General features: G+C 39.5%; 1 protein-coding gene across 1 annotated transcript in view; it reads left to right on the top strand.

Moving 5' to 3' along the window:
• Positions 1 to 239: 239 nt before the first annotated feature.
• The window catches only part of Hephl1 (hephaestin like 1), an 85,695-nt gene continuing 63,005 nt past the window's right edge, over positions 240 to 22,929 (top strand). The window contains exons 1-2 of the mRNA XM_003468543.2: positions 240 to 459; positions 17,890 to 18,134. Coding sequence (XP_003468591.1) covers positions 290 to 459; positions 17,890 to 18,134 — 415 coding nt within the window. The 5' untranslated portion in view covers positions 240 to 289. The remainder of the gene's footprint in view (positions 460 to 17,889; positions 18,135 to 22,929) is intronic.

Here is a 22,929-nt window from a genome sequence, read left to right as displayed (position 1 = left end):
TGTCAGAGTACCAAAATTTACAGAAACCTGTCTGCTTAGCTAGGCAGTGAATGAATAAGCCTTACACATTTCTTGGATGGCTGGCAAAAATTTTGTTATCATAGCAACTCTCCCATCAAGCTTGTTCTACTTACACAAGTCATCAGCCTCTGTCCCAACCCTGAGCCACCTGAGGAGGAGGAGCTAAGCCTTCCTTGTCCATTCCTTATTTATAACTAGCTCAGAGTGAGGGGGAGGAACCAACAAGGCTGTGTCCTGTGCAGGCTGTCTGCCTGAGTTACATCCACAAATGCCTCGGAAGCAGCCGACTGGCTGCATCCTTCTCCTCACATTCCTGGGTCTGCCTGGGCTGGTTGGTGCAGTTACCAGAACATACTACCTTGGGATTGTGGAAGAATACTGGAACTATGTACCCCAAGGGAAGAATATTATTACTGGAAAAAGTTTCGCAGAAGACAAGTGAGTGAACATGGGATCCTCAGACTCCCGATTTGGCTTCTTTTTGACTCTGCATGGAGAGGTTGTATTTCTTGGATGGCTGATTGTAGTAGGAGTGAACTGTTTGCGATCAGTAAAAGGGCTTTGCTTTTGCTTGAAGAACCCTAGCATAAGTGGATCTATGTATGATTTATTACTAAAATTCTTTATCCACATATTTTTTGAGCTATCATATTTGTTAATTTTGTCTGTGAAGAGACATGCAACCAGGTGTCTTAATTAATAGCTTGTTCCGTAAAAGGACAATTTTCACTAGCAACTTCTAGGAGGTTATGGATTCTGTTTTTAAAAAAATAATGACAAGTGTGGGTTGAAAATTTGAGAATTTAGGGGCTGGGGATTTAGGTCAGCGGCATTAGCGCCTGCCTTGCAAGCAGGCAGTCGTGAGTTTGATCCCTGATACCGACAAAAAGGAAAAAGACAAAAAAGAAAATTTGAGAAATTGCAAGAATTTTTTGCCATTAAAACCCAGTGTTTTATTTTTATTTTTGGAAAGAAAATAATTGGAGGTAACCATGCTATACGCAATTATGTTTTGCAATATTTAAAATAGGGGAAAGTTATAATAGACGTGACTCGTATTTTAAGAATTTCCTTCAGTCTACTTAGAAATGAGCTTTTCTGACGAGAGGTTTATTCTGACTTTGATTCATTTATTCCAAAGGTAGCATCTCAGAGCCTGTGGCATAATGAGGGTAAGATGGTACTAGACTATTGTATACCCTCTGATTTTTAATTTCTGTAGAAATAGCCTTTGTTTCCTTTCCCTTCGGGATCCAATGCCTTGAAATATCTCTCCTGGTTCCAGAAATGATCATATGTATTTTCAATTTTGTGGCTCTCCGAAAATCTGAGATGATTTGACAACATCCGTAGGTAACTGAACACATGGTTTTTCCTGACAGGCACAGCCCATTACACTTAACATGTACATTCCACTTGCTAAAGATGAGGTTAGTTGTTAAAATTCAGGAATGGCATGGGGACTGCCAATACATCTTTAAGAACCAGGTCCACAGGCTCTGAAGGAAGGACCTAAGATGCAGTTGGCTCAGATACACAGCTTCTAATTTTTCTAACAATATAATTATGGCATAGTCATAGTTTGTTTACTAGAGAACAATCGTGCTTCTGCCAACCAGGCTGCCAAGAAGGACTTTTTCTTAAGCTCTGTACTGGGAGGTTTAATGCCAAAGAAAGCTTTTGATTGCTTTTAACCCCACATCTGCTGACCATTTGGTGGTAGTGGTCTTTACTGTGCAGGTATGTGGGAATGGAAAGGTCTCCTAATTGCCTGTAACCACCTCTAGAAAGAGAGATCTCCTGCCTCAGAAAAAGATCACTAGGAAATGGTCAACATGAGCAAGTCAGGATGTAATTGTTCAAAATGGGTACACTGCATATAGTGAATGGTCTTCAAGCTAAATGTGATGTTGGGCTGCCTTTCCATATACTATAAGTCCCCAGCTTATCAAAGAATTCTGTTCTGGGAGAATGTTTGTAAACTGGATTCATTCATAAGTCTGGCAAAGTGAGTTTTATATATCTTTGACACAAAAATACATTGTAAATCATAAAAACCCACATGTGAGGTCTGTTTGTATCTGTGAAAGTTTGCAGCTTGTGTGTTACAATAATTAAGTAAAAAACACAGAAATTTTATCTTTCTCTGAAATTTCCATTAGTATGGTTTCTTGTGGGAATTTATTTGGACCCAGGAATTCTATTAGTAACTTTTAATCCACTACTACTTGTAGATATTACAAGTCCCCCCTTATAAAGCAGGAACCAAGGCTCTGAGATTAAATGCTTGCAAAGATCACTGAATAAATGGCTATGCTAAACTCACATGACCCATATCTTTTTCTGCCATGCAACCTGTTTCTTGATTAATGTGATTCTTTCTTACTGAATTAAACCCAGCTTTGAGGGAAATCAGGGATCTTGTAGTAAGAGCTTTCTGTAACATCCCAGTTCTTAACAAAGACACACTGAGTCTCACATCACTCTTCTCAAAGAGATATTGAAAATGATTCCTGATGTCTGTGACCAAACTTACTACTTGTGCTTATTCAAAAACCCAGAATATCTTAAGTATTCAGATTCTAGTATGTTGTTTTCATAAAATCAGGTAAAGGAAGAAGCAAAAGACTCTGTTGATGCTTTCAGCCCAAAGATGATGCTTTGAAAAATGTATAATGAAATATATGAAAATTCTTATAGTGAAAAAGAAAAAGACATGATGAAAACAGTTCATCTGACATGAGATTAAAGTGGTTCCAGATGAGGGTATCCCTGTCTTTGACAGTAGCTGGCAGACTAATTCAAATAAATTTTGGGCCCAAATAAATTCCCACTCCTGAAATGTCAGGGTCCCCAGATATTTTCTTCCTGTGGTCAGAGCAATGGCACTTGTACTTTGAAAGGGGGAGCCAGGGAAACATGGAATACACGTTGGATTTTCACAGTGATTATGTCAGGGAGCTTCTAGTAATTGTGCTACATGGCTTAGAGCAAATTCTCAGAAGATACAGTTGTATTGGGCTTCTTACCTTGCTTTGAGACCAGAAAATACATCTGTGAGTTCAGCATGTGTCCCATTTCCCTCATAGCAGGAAGAAGCCATTTAGATAACTGAATCATACCTCAGCCTCAATGAGAGGATTTGAATTCAGACAAATGTATGACATACAGAGACTCAAAGAGTCAGATGCTCGGTCTTCTGCGGGTGGGAAGAGCCTAGGAATTTGGAGATCTGACTTCTAGTTTTTACTCTCCCAAATCTTGTTGTGTGATCATGAATATGTCACATTATTTCTCCAAATATCGCTTTCTCTAAGTTGGATTAAGAAGGTAGTTGAAATATAAGTCTTAAGGTAACCTGAGAAGTATACCATCAAAGTAACCATCATAGACTCAGATAGAATTTTTGAAATTGAATCGAGACATCTTATCTGATTTTCTACTTCTAGAAAGATTTTTGTAATGATGAACAAAAGTAGAAAAATGATTTTTGAATGTTACAATCTAGGAATTTAAGTTGCGAAGGCCTGAAATTAATGCTGTGACAAGTTTTAAGTTATTCTTTACTTTTTCACAAACTCTTTCCTTCTCCCTTAAGGAACTGTGTCTAGTTCCTCATTTATGTGTGATGCTTTTCCTCACAGCTCTGACTTTTCAAATCTTTTTGCTTCCCAGCATGATGTCTTATTACACACTCAAAAGCAGCATTTTTCTCCTCTTTGTGTTACTAATTATTTAATATATATCAGTTGCCTCTGAATTGGCATATAACCAGTGATGACAGGAAAAAAAGTCAGATATATTTAATAATCCTCCTCCTCTAAGCAGAACTTTTCCAGTAACAGTATTTGATAGAGGATAGAGCAAAAGGACAGGCATCTGGTATAATTAAAGCAAAAACGAGTCATTTCGTCTTTGAATAAAATAAAAGGGCAAAATTTTGAAGAAAAGAGGGGATGCCATATCAGTAATATAAAAACATTTGGAAACCAAAACTTTGGTAGTAAAAGCATAACAAATCCTAATACAGCTTAATAAATCTTAATGCATAAGGATGAGATGAGAAATAAATTGAAATAATTTCACCAAGACCTTGTAGCAGAGAGATAGTGTGGTTTAACTTTACAGTTTGGCATCTTTGTTTGATCTTAGAGTCCAAAAATATAATTAAGACTATAATACTAATAATTCTTAGAAAGTACAGGATCAGGTGTCATATTATGTTTAGAAATATTTTTTCAATTAAACATATTGCTCTTCCTTATAGGCTTGAATAGGGACACTGGGATCCTTTGATTTGCCTTGGGCTGGTGTCAGCATTTTGATCCATTCATACCAGTCTTGCTTAGGCTCATAAAGTATGTAATTAAGGAGTGACTGTGCTTTGGTGGTGAAGCCTGGTGTTTAATGGGATCTGAGTGGGGTCACCTCAGTTAAAGCCACAGTTTTCACTATAGGCCACGTGAGGCAACCAACATTGGCCTGTTTTTCCCCAGTGGCATGCAGGGTTTTTCATGGGTGCTTTCTCATGGGTGGACCAGCCCTTGGACATGAATGAGGCTGACCACTGCCCAAACGCCAAAGTTAGGAGACCTGGTAGAGAAGATTTACCTAATCACACTACCACAGCAGCCCAGGTAGGGGGAGGGATGTTGAGTACTACTAGGAGCAGGCTCTAATGATGGGTAAAAGGTCTATCTCCTAAGGAAGGGTCAATTCAGGGAAATTAGGTGGATGATAGTGGTTTTGTAAGCTCGAACTAAAGAGAAGGATAGAATCTCATGAGTGCTTGATCTTCGATAAATGGTGACTTTCAAATCTCAGTTTTCATCTTGTCAGCCCAAAAGTCAAATGTGGGCCTGATCAAACTCACGACCACACGCTTGCAAGGCAGGCGCTTATGCTGCTGAGCTAAATCCCCAGCCCCTTGGGCCTGATCTCTTAAAGCTGCTATAGTATGCCCTATCAGTAAGTGATGGATGGCTTTCAGTTTCTAGCACAGATTGGAATATATAAATTAGGATTTTGTGTTTGCTTGCAAAGGTTCAGAAGTAGGTAGTTCAAGGCAGATGCATATATGATATGATGAAATATTAAGGAATTTTCTCTGTGTCTGGACCTGTCATCTTTAGCATGTGATTTTCTTCCTCAGGAATATTAATGGTCACAAGATGGCTACTGACTCTCCAGCCATCATGTCTATGTTCCAGGAAGGAAAGGAATGGAAAAGGTGGAAGTTGCACAATTTTAACTATATGAACCCTTTAAAGAGCTGTCACAGAAACCTACTTAGATAGTTCTGTCCACATCTCATTATGCAACAGCTACAAAGGCTTGAAAATACAGCCCTTTAACTATATACTTTCTAGTTGAAAAAACATTCTGTTACTAAACAAAAAGGGAAGCATGGAAGCATTGGAAGGCAGCTTACAGTCCTTTCGCTTTCTCATTCCTCTAGTCACCCTGTTTTCCATCAGTTACAGACATCCTTAGTCTTGCTTTTTCTTTTCCCACCATCATATAGCAAGGCCCCATGTCCTGTAGTTAAGATCTGGAGAACCCAAAGACAATGTAATAACTAAGTTTTGCAGACTCCTTATGATGTACCAGGTATTGTTTTAAAATTTTTATATGCCTTGCAGAGCAGCGACTGAACTTGTGTCTTTTGTCAGAGAGACCAGGAGGCATAAGGAGAGTTTTCATAGCTAAATGTAGTGGTTTAACAGAGACCCCCAAGGCAGGCAACTTGCTAGTGAAGTATGGAGCTCTGGCATCAATCAACAAATTACGAACTCTTGTTCCACTGACTAGATAGGTAACTGAATCTCTCTCACCTTTGATTTCCTTATCAATGAAAAGGAGATAGTGATAATATTTCCCTCAAGGATGTATTAGTCTCCTGTGACAGCTATACCAAGTTGCTACAAACTAAGTGGCTTAAAACAATAACAGCATACTTGCCCAGTTTTGGAGCCCAGAAGACTAAAATATAGATGCTGGCAGAACCAAACTCTCCTTCTGTAGGTCTCTAAAGAAGAAACCATTCATTGTCTCTTGAAACTTTCGGTGGCTTCCAGTATTCCTTGGCTTGCGACCACATCACTCCAATCTGCTTCCATTTTAATAAAAAATGGCGGCTCTCCCATCTCAAGTGGGAGCTCTGTAGGAAAGAGACCTCAAGTGATCACTTTACTTTCTAATAAAGTTTTACCAAAAATAAATTACTGCTGCTGTTGATTAACTGTTACTCTTTCAAGTGTTGAGCATGGGCATCCATGCCTCTTCTCATGTAGGCCTCCTCATGAGAGCTCTCTCATGGTCACTGGTTTACAGGTCAGGAAATTACAGTTCAGAGATAAGTTATTTTCTAATCAACAACCAGCAAGTTGAAGAATTAGGACTCAAGCACATTCTTTTTCCCTTTACTAATTGGATGTGTTTTTATCACAAGTTATAGGTATTCTGAGGGGCTTCTATGAAAATGAAATTTCATAAGGAAGGCCCTAAGATTGGGTTTGTGGTGGTGGCAGAGGACTTACAATGAAAGAGTTGATAGCAGCCCTTCTCAACGGCTTGAAAAATTATTAGTCTGCTTAGTGAAGGCATAATTTCCATCTCTAGCCTATTTGCTGGGTGACATTAACCCCAATGTGGTCCTATTTTGTCCTCAGACTAACATTCATTCTCAAGCCCAAGCAACACTACTTATCCCTATTGGGACCACAATGGTCACACACATTGACTCTGACCACACCTTCTGCTGGCCTTGTTGGGCGGCCAGCAGAACATACTTCCTCTAGACATGCAGGCTCTGTGAGGAGTGCTTAGCACTTAACCTGTCAAACTGTGTTTTGCTCTCTATTTTCCAGTGCTTCTGTTTTGATTTCACAACCCAATGGTGAATCTCTTTAGTGCAGGACTGAGATAAAGATATCATGACCCCTATTTGTAGTTTTATGGTTCATTTCCAAATGTGAATGTACAGTGGACCTATATTAGCACAGATCGGATTATGTGGGAGTAGCACACAGTCTGAAAATCTCAGGGTCTTAACATCACAAAGGTTTATTCCTCACCCAAGTCGGTTCATAGAGGGCCAGGCAACTGCATGCAAGTGGAGGCCTTTAGACTTTCCCTGCCATGCAGGGTGGGAGGTCTTACAGAGATGTAAAATGGCCTGACTCAGAAGTGACACTTCCACTCTCAGTCCACCTTTTGGGAGCCTCATGACTCCTGCTAACTACAAATGCAGGATCTTTACTTCATCTTTTTAAAATTAATTTTACTGGTACTTTTTAGATAAACATAATGATCATATTCATCATAAGGAATTTGTACCTGAACATGATATATTTAATACCTTTTTTCCTCAATCCCCTCTTTTCCCTTCAAGCCATCTTCCCCTTCCTATCTACAAAGCTTTGTTTCCACTTTATCCTTTATTTTTTAGGAAGAAGAACTAGAGTTGAGGGAAGGAGAGAAGGAAGGGAAAAGGAAGAAAAGAAAAGAAAGCATTCCTCCTAAGTGGGGAAGAAAGAAGAATAGAACAGGAAAGTCTGGGAAATGCTTACACCACAAGAACCATTTGATGAGTTTAGGAAACAGACACCAGGCTTCACCCACAAGGAAGTCAGATTCAGCTGACCCTGAACCTAAAAATTCAGCAGATATCACTGATGATTCTGATGGAAGCGGTACAGAGTTGGAGATTTGGGAACCATAGTTAGAAAACTTATTTCTCTCTTGGGATGCCGCCTGCCTGTTTGGCTGATGAGACTGAGACATCTCCAGGAATGTGAAAAACAAGTCATCATACAATTCAGTGCTAAACTATGCAGCATGTGCACTAAGTGCCCTGGGAAGTCCGAAAGTGTTTCCCCTCCCTCCGATGCTCCGTTTCACTCTTGTTTGGGTGGCTTCACCAGACAAGTCATCCGGAGGTGATGAAGAAAAGTCTCAGACATGGGTGAGCTCAGCACCTTTTAGAAGATCTAAAGCAGCAGTAGGTGTGTGCTGGACCTGAATTTCATGTGTGTGTGCTCACATGTGCGGGCATGCACATGCATCTCACACAATCGGGGTAGAAAAGCATGGAGAAGGCTTCCTTACAAAGTCTGTTGGACTAACAAAGACCCAGGAATAATCTTATTCTGGCTTTTTACCTACCAGTCTGAGTGTAGAGATCACACTAGAGATTCCAAATCTAAACTTGCTCTGTCATTAGTTTACTAGGCGACCCAATGTCAGCAATAAAGCTAAGGTGACTCTGCCTACTCTAGCATTAATTTGGCAGCCTGTAGGTGACTCACGTCTTCCTCTGCTTTCTCCTCCTCCTCCAACTCCTCATTCTGATAGTCTATTCAGTCTGAAGTTATGTTCATCTGCTAGTCAATGATAGCCTAAAAGTCAGTGGTTTAAATATACCACAGATTTTTTTTTCACATACTAAAAGAGACTCAAAGTTTGGTCCTAGGTTCCTAAGCCATCTAATAGCCTCCATTTGATTCTTTCGATGGGGCCTGTTTTCTCAATAGCTCAGAATGGCTGTTGAAGTGCCAGCCATTATATCTTCATTTCAGTTGTGAATAAAAGGCAGAACACTGGACAAAAAGGATCTGTTAACTACACCAAGAAATGCATCACTGAGTGACTTCTGCTTACATTCTCATTGACAGAGATGTGTTGCATGAAAATTCTAAGTTGCAAGAAGCCCCAGAATCAGGCCTTTAGGCCCTTTATCCCTTTCTCTTGTACAGGGAAATGTAGCCTCTGTTTCACAAGATAGAAGAAGTCTAGTTCTAACGATACATACAGACGGCCAATATGACTCAAGATGTGTAAATGAGTCCAAGACCTCAGACCAGTTCCTGAGAAGAGACTTGGCAAGCTAGAGGCTGAGCAGGGATTTTCTTACCTTGGCAGAGAAGGAGAACGAACACCAACAACATGTTTTGTGTTAGCGGCTTTGCTTTTGGAGGTGAGAAATTATGCAAGAGAATATTGGCACCTTGGTGGCTAAACACCTGACCTCATTTTCTAAATAAAATGTGAGCTTTCTTTTTCTTCTTTTCAGGGATGGAAGTTAGTAATAGGCACCCCACAGTAAACTCCACCCTCCCCACTCCTGTCTGTGGCCTCAGGCCTGTGGTCCAGAGACCCTTTTTATGGCTTCCCTGCCCACTTCCTTTGCATATACTTATATTTATTTTTTAACTATGCAAAATGTAGTCTTATTTGGAACAACAGACACCCAAACTAACAGACTATTATTACAAAGGTCCAAAACATGACCAACAAAGTTTGCCACAGTTTCTAAAGCAGGTACCAGATCTGGCCTCTGGTACAGTCTTCTCTTGAAGTTCCTAAAATGCTTCACCTGTTTAGAAGCCCACAAATTTATCAGACTTTGATACTCAGTAATTCACTTTTTATCATTAGTATCTTCATGATCATGCCAAACCAGGAAGGACAAACTGAAGGACATTTCTCTCATTTCAGATTTTTCCAATTATAATCAGTCTCTGAACTTTTAAGCAGGATTCTTATCTTGTTGGTCCCATTATTCATATTGCAAGCTGAACCCAGGAATCTGGGATAGGGAGAGTTTTGCATCCTCGGGTGCTGTGATTCCTAAGGTACCTAACTTTCTCTGGTCGGCTTATCCATGTTCCTCCATAACAGGCCTGAAACGATGGCTTCTTCCTTCCTCCCAGAAACCTCTCCTTCTGATTTCATAACAAGAGTGAGGCAGGGTGACACATGGTAAGTGCTCTACGCAAGTTACTAACACCACTCTGGGAAGAAAATAATACAAGGCTCATTCATCTGGTGTCTACAAAAATGCTTGTTCAACGTTTACAAGCAGAGGAGGAGGTGACCCGATGGCAGTAGCTCTCAGCCTCCTTTTGGGGGCAGCTGAAAAGAACCCCAGTCTTCTTTGGAAGAGGTATTAGTGACCATCTGCTATCACTGCAGCAAATCTTCCCTACTTACCTCACAAGTCCCACCTCAAGCAGCTAATCACAGCCTTCTGCCCAAACCCACGCAATACCCTGGAGAAGTTCTAGAAATTGCAACTTTCTCTGCCTTTAAATTCATTTCCAGTGAATTTTATAACTCCCCTCCAGTGATGCTTCTAGCTCCTCAGCAATGTTCCAAGGCCTTTTAGAAGTGAGACCCAGTTATACCCTTTCATTTGGCTTAGTGGAAGGCTTCTGAAGGTCCTCCAGCCTCTAAAATCAAGGCCAGCTTTGGTGAAGGAGCTTTATTTCCGGTGAGTTCAACCTGGTATATAATTACACTAGGTGATCTGGGGCAGGTCGGACACCTTGATTGGTTAGGAAGAGAATAATAATTCTTTTGGATTTGACTTTAAAAACGTTGGTATGCTCTTTTAAGGACTTTTCTGTTTAATTTTGATATGCTGTAAACTTCAGTTTATAAATTACAAAAACGCAGAGGCTATGAATACTACTTGCCAGCAGACCCCTGGAGAGAAGCAGTCTTTGGAACGTAAGCCTGGCAAACCAGAGCGCATAAGGTCACATGTTAGATTTCTGAGATATTCACCAGATGTTATCTGTTGCATACAAACTACACTGGATCCAGGTATCATTGGATAAATGCCTTGTGTAGTTTGGTTGTAAAAGGATCTCTAAATGAACATGGATGGAATTATTCTCTAGCCATTTCTACTATGAGAAAATAAGTCCGTATGTGTTCTGCCAGTAGTGAGGTATTCTGTCACCAAGTAGCACCAGGCCACACCCAAAGATCCTAGAGTGTCATTGTCTGTGTAGAGCAAGAAGATCAACTATGTGTCACATGTGCTTCCTGGTCCTACCTCCACAGATGACACCCTATGGATTATGTCATTTTTTCCCATCTGACTCATTTTCTGAGTAGTCATTACTCATCAATTAGATTTGATGCACAAGATAAATCTGATTTGCCATCCTAGCCCTTGAGAATATTGAAAGTCAAGTAAGGCAACCTATACTTTTCTGTAAATAGAGTTTGCAAATCAGCCTCACCTTTAACTTGCCAATCTAGGGTCAGATTTGTGGGGTTTTGTTTATACTTGCTTTTGATTCCAAAGCCATTAAATAACTATTCATTCAGGAAATTAAGCATTAGGGAAAAGGAAGTTAGGTTAAATACTAGGAATAAAAAAAGATATTGGAAGAAATTTTGTTTTCAATGAGCTCACAAACCAGAAACTTACATATTTTAACACATTTTGGCAAGTATTACTACCAGTGTATGAATAGAGCACTGTCTGTGTAGAGCAAAGGAAAAGAGAAATAATCTGATTTACCCTTGAATGATGCTCGTTAAGTAAAGAGTAAGGAAGGCAGCTGATGCACAGGAAGAAGAATTGTGAGCTCTTGGTGCTGAAAGGGCCTATATTCCAAGAAGACTAAAGAAACATGAGGACCTAGAAGCTGGAACAAAAGAAATAGTGTGAGTCCAGAAATGAAAGCTGCATACAAACTACACTGGATCCAGGTGTAGTTTGCTCCAAAGAGGACTTCTCCTATTTTGATTTGACCCTCTAGATCCTTCTCTCCACTTCACTCAGGTGGCATCTCAACACCTGCCTAAATGATGCTTCTACCACTCAGGAGATTTCTCATCTTTTGCCCCTGGAAGAATGGATTCCCAGCTATTTGACTCAAGGAATTCTAGTTTCTCCATCTTGAAGAGTGTGCAGGATGGGCAAAAGATTTCAATTCAGTCTTCTGAGGAGCTTTGTAGGAAGCTTAGATGTTTGAATCTGAGTTACCTGATAATCTTTTTGAGGAAATGATGATGCTCAGAAAATCTCTCTTCAGTTTTTTGATCTGTGGTGGTTTCCCAATTTTAATGAAGCTGATGACAATCAGATTATAGGTTGAGGCTATCAGATGTGGTAACAAAGAAATATCTCTGCTCTGGTAGGACACAGAAAAATGGAGAGGAATTTGGAATAGATAACATTAAAGTAAAGGCATTTAATGAAATTTGCCAAGTTTCCCCCTCACTGCCCCACAAAAGAGAAAGAAAGAGAAATCCAGATCAGACAGGCGAGCAGATGCCAGACCCATGGTTTGGGAGACAGGGAGGCTCAGCTGAATCAGATGCTAAAGAACAGAGTTTTGCAAATCAGATTTAAAACAAAGTTTTGTTCAGGGGTGCAGTTGTAGGACTTCCAGGATTCAGAAGCAGATTAGGAAAGAGCTTGAGTCAGTGGGCAGAAAACTAGGGGGAAAAATCACGTGGGCAAGCCTGATGAAGAGAAGTTCGACAGGGAATTCCACTAAAATTGTTTTCTTGAAGTGTAGCTCTGGTTAAATTTCTATGCTCAGGAATCCTCAGAGACTTTTAATTGCAGGTTTAATTACTAGTGTCGTTGGCCCTACTCTTGTGGTTGCCTCATTGTGCTCTATCTGTTCAAATTACATGTTTACCTTTCATTATCACTTTGATTTTGGGGAAGAGCCTTAGTGCCAGATCGATTGAATAAGATGGATGAGGACACAGCATAATCTTTTTACGAGCCTGTCTTTTTATAGTATAGCCTGGGCAGCAGCATTCACTATAGTTTTTGATCACATTTTATACTGATTCATAAACAAGGGCATCCAGAACATCTTCAGAAAATGGCAAGAATGATAGGATAAGTGTGTAATTGGGGGCTCTATCTTTTACTGCAATAATTTTTTAAAAAATTAATATTCACCATATTTTTGATCATCCCTTTTATATCTAAATTCTTTAAACTAGAGCTTGAATTTCTCCCATAATTTCAGTCCCATCAAGTTTTCTGGCCTGACAAAGCCGCTAAGCCAATCACTTCTCCCCTTACTTTGACACCTTGCTCGAACTGTTCCTTCCACATGTAGTGTCCATCATGTCTCCTATATTCCTAGCACATACTGTTCTGTTCTTACAATTAATCCTCAACAGGCTCTGTGCAATTACCAGTTCCTTTGTACAGTGTTTACCTGCTGTTTCTGTGGATCAATGTGTTGGTCTCTTTCTTGATCACTGATCTGTTATGCTCAGTTTTGTATCCAGAACATGTAGCCTAGAACCTTGCATGCTGTAAGTCCTCCGTCTGTGTGATAGGAAGTCTGCAGAGTGAGGTTCACCCCCAGACTAATGCAGAGCAGACACATGTGAGGTCTGCTGGGAGAATCATTATGGGATGCATGGGTGCTGATGGGAGCAGAAAGAGCTTATTACAAGGCAGGGCCTTCCACTTGTGTCTCTCCACAGTGGTCATATGTCTTTATTTTTTATTTTAAAGAAAAATAATAAAAACAGTGATACAGAATATCATAGTAACATAAAAGATATTTAACAATGGCTAATATGTAGTGTACTGCTATCTTCAATGTAGCTGCTCGAATTACAAAGACTTAACTAATTGTAAGGGCACTGTCACGTGTGGGTACAGACCTTATACATTTGGTCAGGAGATATGTCTAACTCAAGAAGAGCATTGTTCTTGGCTTTATGTTTGGGTGGAATAGGAATGTGATGGTTCAATTTAGAGCTCTAGTAATGTCTGAGGCTGGGGCCTCAGATAAGACAATTACCTGAACCAGAGCATCTGCTTGGGATTCTGACTGAGAGAAGACAGAAGAGAAGGAAAGTGGACATTTGTGTCCTATCCTGAGAGGGATAAGGCAGAAGAAAGAATTGAAGAAGAGCACTACGGAGGAACATGAGAAACTCATCGCCTCATAACCCTCCAGGCTTGTATGCCACTGAGCAGATATTTTGGGATCATTTAGGTCCAACTGGTCTATGTATCCTGAAATTGTCTGAATTCTCATTGTGAACCTGTAATAAACAGATCTGCAAGAATTGTTCACTGTAGGCAAGTAATCTCAGCACTCGGTAGAGGCAGGAGGCCGTGAGTTTGAGGCCAGGTTGGACTCCATAGTGATTTCAAGACCACCCTGAACTACAGAGTGAGAACTCTGTCTCAAAAAACAAAACAACAAACAAACAAAAGTTGTTCATTGTAGCCTTGAATGGACCATGTTAAAGGCATAGAATCATACTGGTACTTTAGGGAAGGCTGGGATAAATTTCAGTTGGGAAAACTTGAGGGAAAAAAGCTGAAACGGTACTGGGGGCACAAAAGAACAGAAATGAAAAATGGTGACTAAGGGGCTGGGGATTTAGCTCAGTGGCATAAGCGCCTGCCTTGCAAGCAGGCAGTCGTGAGTTCGATCCCCGATACGATAAAAAGGAAAAAGACAAAAAAAGAAAAATGGTGACTGACGCCTTGAGGTCCATTTTGTAAATGAATTAGATGAGTTCTCAAATTCTTAGAACTAAATAAAATAGAATAAAAAGTATAACAAATGGGAAAGAAAAAAATTAAGGGGAATCATCACGGCGATAGAGGTAATTAGAATTGATTAGAGGGGAGAAATAAATAGCAAAACTTAAACAATTAGAAAACAAACTCTGTGCCTGGGCCAGCCTTGGAGTCACTTCCCCAGCCGCACAATGAGAAGACCCATCGCAGGTCCCTGGATTTCCTCTGTGTCCGTCCCTTAACCACTGTGATTCAGAGGTTCCTGTGTTCTGAAGCCAGGGGAAATGGTACCAATTGGCAGATCAGGATCACAAGTCCCACTCTCATAACAATGTATTAGAGGAACACAGTGTGCTTCAAACTCAGCCTGGGTCACTGTTCCATCTCTAGAGCTGGAGTTGGAGGCCTATCTAACGTCCACATGATGAGCATGGGGAGGGTGTGGCCTTAGACAAAAGGAGTACAGATGCTGCATTACCAGATGACATGTCCACCGCACCAGCCTTTTCCATCCTCTTCACTTAAGTGAGAGGGCTTTGAGTCTTGGGAGCACATTTAGGCATGGCTTCCTCTAGGAAATCTCTTCTGACCTGTCTTCCACTTTAGAGTAGATGCTGCAGAACAGAATTTGTTTTCCTGTAATTTTACCTTCCAGAAGTACCTCCTTCAAAGCTAGCACTTTTCTCCCTAATTGTGCCTAGTACTGAAAGCAGGACTTGACATAATTATTGTTTGTTGAATGACTGAGAGGGATTGTATGTATATGAGCTTGCAGGAATGTATTACAGACCAGAACTTGGCCTCTTATCCCACGGAGAGTACAGCTACACTAATATGGTTGTACCAAGAGTGGTGGGGCTTTTGCTCAAGCAGAAGCCAGCACTTCTGGGGTTGGAGCTCCAAGCTAAATATAAAGAGTGGGTGGGGAGAGAGTTTTACCTCCCCAAGAGAAGCTGGTACAAGTATGGTGATGTGTCCAGTGCTATTGTCTCAAGATGCATCCCCAACACACACACTCTGACTGAGACTCTCCTCCCTGAGACCCTGGGAGGGCATCGACTCACATCAAATCTTATGTTTTTCCCACACAAATCCCTTTTTTCTATTGCATCACTCTTTTCCAATCTAATAGTTTTGTTTTCTGTGTCTTGATGTCTTCTTCTCCTGACTCCTATACAACCTGCATCCCACTGCTTTAGGCATGGTCCCAACTGTCATGTTAGTTACTTGGTGAAAAATGGCGATGAGTGTGCAGCGTTTCCAAGACAAATTCATGTGCACATCTTTCCCCTTGTTGTCATGCTCTGTCCCTGCTTAGTGTCCTCACATTCCTCTTTGTTATCTAAGTCTACAGCTTTAAAAAATTTAAATATTGTATTAATGTGTGCTTGTAACACATAACAGTTATGGTCACTTTGGGCATAGTTATATAACATATACGGATTATTGTTTTATCTCTTGACCTCCTTTCCAATCTCTTCCCTGCCTCTGATTCCTTTATCTCCAGAAAGTCTTTTTGTTTCTGACCACCTACTCTTTATTTTACTTTTATTTCTTTATATTTTAGTTTTAGTTATATTTTCTCATGTAAGATAATCTGTATCCTCATTTATTTTCTATATCTGAGTTATTTCACTTACATAATTATGGTCTCAAGTCCCTTTCATTTTCCTGCAAATGTCATAGTTTAGTTCTTCTTTATGGCTGAATAATAGACTGTTGTCTGTTATTTTTAACCATATTTTAAAAAATCTGTGTGTCTTTTGATGAGTGTCTAGGCTTTGTCTAGTGTTTAAATTGTGGGTCCTGAGCAAAAAAGCAAAATGGGAAGCATAACAGTACCAGGTTTCAAGTTATACTACAAAGCTATAGCATTAAAAGGGCAAGGTGCTGGCATAAAAACAGACATGTAGACCTTAGAGAACAGAAGACACAGAAAAAACCCCACATACCTTCAATCATCTGATATTTGACAAAGGAGCCAAAAACATTCATTTGAGAAAAAATAATATCTTTAGCAAATAAGGCTGAGAAAACTGGTTACCCATGTGTAGATGATTGAAATTGAATCCCTTGCTCTCACTCTGTACTAAAATCAAATGAAAATGGATCAAATGCTTAAATATAAAAGCAGAAACTTTGAAACTGCTGGAAGATAGGAGAGGAGAAACAACTGACGCCATAGTTGCAGGCAGAGATTTCTCCAAGAGAACCCCTCTAAGCAATGCAGGAAATAATATCAAGAATCAACAAGTGGGCTTAAATCAAATTAAATGCTCCTGCACAGCAAAGGAAACAATCAACAGTGTGAAAGGCAACCTACAAAATGGGAAATAGGCTTGCCAATTACTCTTTGGATAGAGGACTGTTATCTAGAATGCATAAAAAAACTAAAAAAATTAACTCTCATAAAACAAATGACCCACTCATGAACTGGAGATGGGAAGGAAGGAGTCATGGGAATGGGAAGAGACAGGAGAATGGAAGGGGAAGTGACAGTAAAAACGATTAAACTGTGATATGTGTTTATACCAGTTACTCAAGATGGAAGCAAATATTATGCATCACAAACACATATTAATGAATAAAGCAAACACTGGGTAAGTCAACTAAATAGATACTTCTCAGAAGAATACAAACAGCTAGTAAGTGCATGAAAAACTGTTCAACATATTTAGCCCTTAGAAAAATGCAAATCAAAACAACTCTGAAAAACTATGTTTTCCCAGGCAGAATGTGTATCATCAAGAACAAGAAAAGCAACACACTCTGGCAAAGATGTGGGGGGAAGGTAGACCTTCTACACTGTCCGTGGGATTGTAGAGTAGTAACGACTACTGTAGAAATCAATACGAAGACTCCTCAAAAAACTAAAAAGGGATTCCATTTGACCCAGCTATACTTCTCCTGGGTCTGCTCCTGAAAGCATTAAAGACACCATGTGTGCACTATAGTAGTACCAGCATACCTGTGTTTATAACAGCTCATTTCACAGTAGCTAAGCCTACCCCTTAATTTGTGTAACTATTGTGGGATATTTTTATACCTCTTCTACCTATAGTAACATTTTCTTCTTTGAACATACTATATTTCTAGAAAAGTTGAACCTGTATCTATTTCATAACTCAACAACTAGTCATATACTGCTTTGTACGGATGCTTAATTTTCTGACTATTAAAAACTCTTTATATCCACCCCCACAGCACCTATCAAAGTTCTGAGAATGTAGTAAGTGCACAATAAATGTTGGTTAAATGCAAACCAGAGTGTGTTGAGTGAAAAGGGGCAAGTGACTAGTGTGACTTTAGAATTCTTTGCCTTTGTTTTAGTTTGGCTGTGACTATTATTTGTGCCTTTTGAATTGTCCCCTAACTAGCTGAGCCTCTTCTCCCCATTGGTAAAATGAAATCATCTTACCAACTCTACAGAGGCCACAGGTTAAACATCAAATGAAAAATCACACATGAAAGATTTTACAGACTCTCAAAGGCAAGCTTTTCTGGTTTCTCTTTTAATCCTTATTTGAAAACATTTTTCTTCTTACTTTTAGACTTGCAACTTTATTTCTTGAAAGAGGACCAACCCGAATAGGTGGCATTTACAAAAAGGCTGTTTACAGACACTTCACAGATGGAACCTACACCACTGAGATCTCCAAACCTCCCTGGCTTGGATTCTTGGGCCCCATCCTGAGGGCCGAAGTGGGTGATGTGCTTGTCATTCATTTAAAGAACTTTGCATCCCGACCTTACTCATTGCATCCACATGGTGTTTTCTACAACAAAGATTCAGAAGGTAAATATCAACCCTGTATCATTGGAGTTTTGTCTTTGTTTCATCAATCAGGTAGCTGTCCTGTATGTTTAAAAGGATTCTGAACAGTGATGGCATATGTTTATTTATCTCTTTCTTCCTCTGTCTTTTTCTTCTCATCTCCATTTATCTGTTCTTTCTTTCTTGCTCTTCTTTATGTTGGCACAGAACTGGGTGCTCACCTACCTTGGCATATGAGCTTCCTTGCATGGACTTGGCTGTGCCTGGGAAGCACATAAACTGAGGAGTAACTTGCTCCGTCATCAGTCACAGCACTGGCTGAGGGTGGTTTTCCCACTATGTGGATCCCGTTGCCCTTCCAGGCTATCGTTTCTGGTGTTTCCTTTGTGAAGCAGCCCTGCTTTTTTGTGTCTACTTCAAGAGAACTTCAATAGGGCAGTTTCTGGCTTCTTCCATTATTAAGGAAGAAAATAAATACTCCTAGACTCTTGAGACAGAATTCTGAATTAATTTTCAGAGAGCAGAAATATTTTTTACTTCTGTGGTAATCAACTTTCCATCTCTAAAAAACAAAACAAAACAAAGCAAAACAACACACACACACACACACACACAAAGCAAATCAACTTATAAAAAGAAAAAAATTATTTTGCTTCATGGCTTTAGAGATTTCAGTCCATGATCAATTGACACTATTGCTTTTGGACCTGTGGGAAGGGAACGCATCATGGTGGGGAGCCCTTGGTAAAGCAAAACTGCTCAAATTAAAAGGCAGAAATCAAAGACACAGGAGGAGGGAGACTTGTTCCCAATATGCTCTTCTAAGGCAGTCCTGTGACTGAAGACCTCAGTTCCTCCACTTTTCAGTGCCCACTCTGGGGAATAAATCAGCTTTTATCACCCAGGGCACATTTTAGATCCATACTACAGCAGCACCCTTGTTTAGTAGCCTTGCTCCAGGTGGAATGGGTTGAATGACGCTGCACCTGTTAGGTGACTGCACCTGGGAAGTGTGTCAGTCATAGTACCATTAACTCCGATGCAACCCGCCTTATCATCAAGGAGGAGCTCCTGGGTATTAACTACTGTCCCAAGGCTGCCAAACTTGCCAGGCAGTTTCTGCTGCCAGGTCTGTGTAAACAGCCAAAGGAGAGAACTCTGAGAATGAACGTGACATTGGGGTTGCACTTTGTTCTCAGTCTTTCCCTCCAGCTGAAGTGCAACAGAGATCTGGTAGTTCTTAGTGGTCGAGGATGATCACATGAAATCATGCCAGGTAGACTGAAAGACGTACTGTAAATGCCAGGAATGATTTTGATGACTTTCAAATACAGTTTTACCAAAGCATTAAATTAAATATAAAAAAGTAAACATGTCATGTGCCTCTTTTTAAATATAAAGAAAATGGAAGTATCCTAAATCTTTAAGTTTTGTCTTTGTAACTCCATATTTCTGGAAAACATATCTTAATAGGGCTGATGGTGTCCAGAAAATCATCTAGTACAGAGCCACAGATACATTTTTTTAAAAAAAAAACTATTCTTAATGTATAATATTAAATTTACTATTTTAACAATTTTTCAATTATATAACTCAGTGCTAATAAATGTATTTACAATCTTTTCAGCTATGACAATTATCTATCTTCATAATGACTGCATCATCAGAAACAGAAACTTCATATCTATTAAACAACACTTTCCAATTCTTTTTTCTCTTGCCAACCCCCTGTTATTGTATTCTGCTTTTCTGTCCAGAATCGACTCTTTTAGGAACCTCATATAAGTGGACTTACACAATATTTGCCTTTTCATGTCTGACTTACTTCTCTCAGCACACTGTTTTCGAGGTTTATCTCTATTGTTGCATGAATCAAAATTTCATTTCTTATAAGACAAAAATATTGTGTTGTATTCCAATGGAGTACAGTGTTTATGCATTCATCTGGTGATGAATACTTGAGTTGTTTCTACCTTCTTGATTATTGTGAGTAGTGCTGCTATGAACGCTGGAGTGCCACAGGTCCTCATGAACATCTGTGACAGCCATGAGCCCTTGCATCCAAAAAGTATTCATGTGTGCAAAATTTTGAAATCAATTATAAGACATTCTTAAGGCCCCTGATACCATCCCTGTATCCTTAAATTAGGACTATTTTAAATGTCTTTGTGTCCAGTCTTATGTAAGTTCCTCCCATGTTAGTGGTGTTTGGTTTATCTCAGAGCCCTTTCAAAACAGAAACAGTTCCTAAATACGTATGAATTACCAAAGCTGAAACAAGAAGATATAAAAATCCTAAATAACCCAATATCAATAAATGAAATTGGGAGCCGCACGCACTCCAGGGAGAGACAAGTCAGCATCCCCTGAGACTCTGCCATGCTGGAACTTGGGGGAGCAACCAAGAAATCAACCAGCCAGCCTTCCAGGTAAGCTGTGTAAGCCACGTGTGTTCCAGGGAAAGAAAGTCAGCACCTCCCATGAGCCTACAGGCATGTGGGCTAAGAATCAAACAATGTCCATCCCCACCCCCCCACCCATGTTAGCAACCTGATGGTTCCAAGGACAACCTGAGTTGATAGCAACTAAGGTACATAAAGCAACTAAATGCTTGTATTGTTTGGTTGATTATGAAGACCTGGGGCCAGCGGTCTGAGCATCCCTTGGGAGGATGACAGTAAACAATACAGCAAATCTAAAGGATTTCCTTCTATCTTGTCTTTGAAATCCATAACTGTTTTCACTGTTTTGCTTTGTTCTTTTTTTTTTTTATTGATACCGGGGATCGAACTCACAACCACATGCTTGCAAAGCAGGCACTTATGCTACTGAGGTAAATCCCCAGCCCCCTCTTTGTTCTGATTAATTGTTTTGCTTTATTCAATATTCTGTTTTGATTGATTTTATACTGTTTTGTTTTTATTTTGCTATACCCGATGGCATGGACAACTGTTGTGAAAGTAAGATATACTATGGTAGCTATTATTGTTTTCCTGGTATCCTACTCTGAAGTTCTGTACCAATTTTGCTGCACTGTCTTGATTGGCTTTGTTCTGTCTTGTTTTGTTGGATGTTACTATCTTTAAAATAAAAAATAAATAAATAAAATTGAAGATGTAATTAAAAACCTAACAACAAAGAAAATCCCAAACCCTGACGAAGTCACTGCTGAATTCTATGAGAAATTTAGAGAATACCTAATGCCACTACTTCTCAAACTCTTTAATGAAATTGAAAGGGAAGCAGTATTTCCAAATTCACTCCTGGAAGCAAGCATTACCCTGACACCAAAACCAGAGAAAGACCCAATTAAGAAAGAGAATTACAGGCCAATTTCCCTAATGAACATTGATGCAAAAATCCTCACTAAGATACTGGCAAATAGACTTCAGCAAACTGTCAAGAAGACTATACACCAAGATCAAGTGGGATTCATCTCAAGGATGCAGGGATGGTTCAATATATGTAAACCCATAAACGTAATGCACCATATTAACAGAGCCAAGGACAAACCCTACAGAAAATTAGAATAGATGGTCTTTATCTCAATCTGATAAAAGCCATCTATGGTAAACCAACAACCAACATCACACTAAATGGACAAACACTGAAAGATTTTACTCTAAAATCAGGAACAAGACAAGGATGTCCACTGTCTCCACTCTTATTCAACATAGTCCTGGAAACTTTAGCCAGAGAAATTAGACAAGAGGAAGAAATAAAAGGAATAAAGGTAGAAAAATAAGAAGTTAAACTATTGTTATTTGCAAACTTGTACTCTACTTAGAAAACCCTAAAAACTCCATCAAAAGGTTACTAGATTAATAAGCAAATTCAGTAATGCAGCTAGTTAAAAGTCAGCACTTGAAAATCAATAACCTTCCTGTACATGAATAACAAACTCACTGAGACAGAAATCAGGTAAATAATATGTTTTACAATAGCACCCCAAAACATGAAATACTCAGGAATCAATCTAACAAAGGACATAAAAGACCTCCACATTGAAAACTAAAGTGCTTTGGAAAAAGAGATGATTGAAGAAGATATTAGAAAATGGAGAGGTATCTTGTGCTCTTGGGTAGGAAAAGTCATAGTGAAAATGGCTATACTTCCAAAACTGCTATACACATTCGATGCAATTTCAATCAAAATTCTAGTAGCATATCTCACAGAGTTGGAGAAACCAATCCTAAAATTCATCTAGAACCTGAAGAGACCTTGAATAGCAAAGGCAGTCCTGGACAACAAAGACAACACAAGGGGCATCACAATCCCCGAGCTGAAATTATACTATAAAGCTACTGTGATGAAAACAGTGTGGTATGGGCCAAAAAAAAAAAAAAAAAAAAAAAAACAGACCCAAAATCAATGTAACAGATTAGAAGATGCAAAAACAACAACTCCAGATACAATAAACCACTTTATTTTTGACAAAGGTGCCAAACATGTTCACTGGACAAAAGATAATCTCTTTAATAAATGTTGCTGGAAAAACTGGCCCTAAATATGCAGAAGATTAAAACTGGACCCATTTCTTTCACCATATTCTAAGCTAAAATCAGAATGGATCAAAGATCTTAATATTAGAAACAATAAACCTGCTGGAAGATAGAGTAGGTAAAATTCTTTTTCTTGGTTACTTTTCTCTCATTGTTGGGACAAAATACTAGACCCCTAAAATGAAAGAAGGGAAGCTTTAGTTCACTGTTTATGGAGGTTTCAGTCCATAATCATCTGGCTCCAAGGCAGAGTGGCATAGCACTGGGAAAACTCTTCAAGGCTCCAGCCAGCAAAAGCAGCCAGAACCAAAGGA

The sequence above is a fragment of the Cavia porcellus genome, unplaced genomic scaffold (genome assembly GCF_034190915.1).
Source record: "Cavia porcellus strain 051 isolate PalLab524CR breed Dunkin Hartley unplaced genomic scaffold, mCavPor4.1 scaffold_9, whole genome shotgun sequence".
In the NCBI taxonomy this organism is placed as follows: Eukaryota; Metazoa; Chordata; class Mammalia; order Rodentia; family Caviidae; genus Cavia; species Cavia porcellus.
Note: the sequence above shows the minus strand (reverse complement) of the source record. Positions and strands in the feature narration are given on the sequence as shown.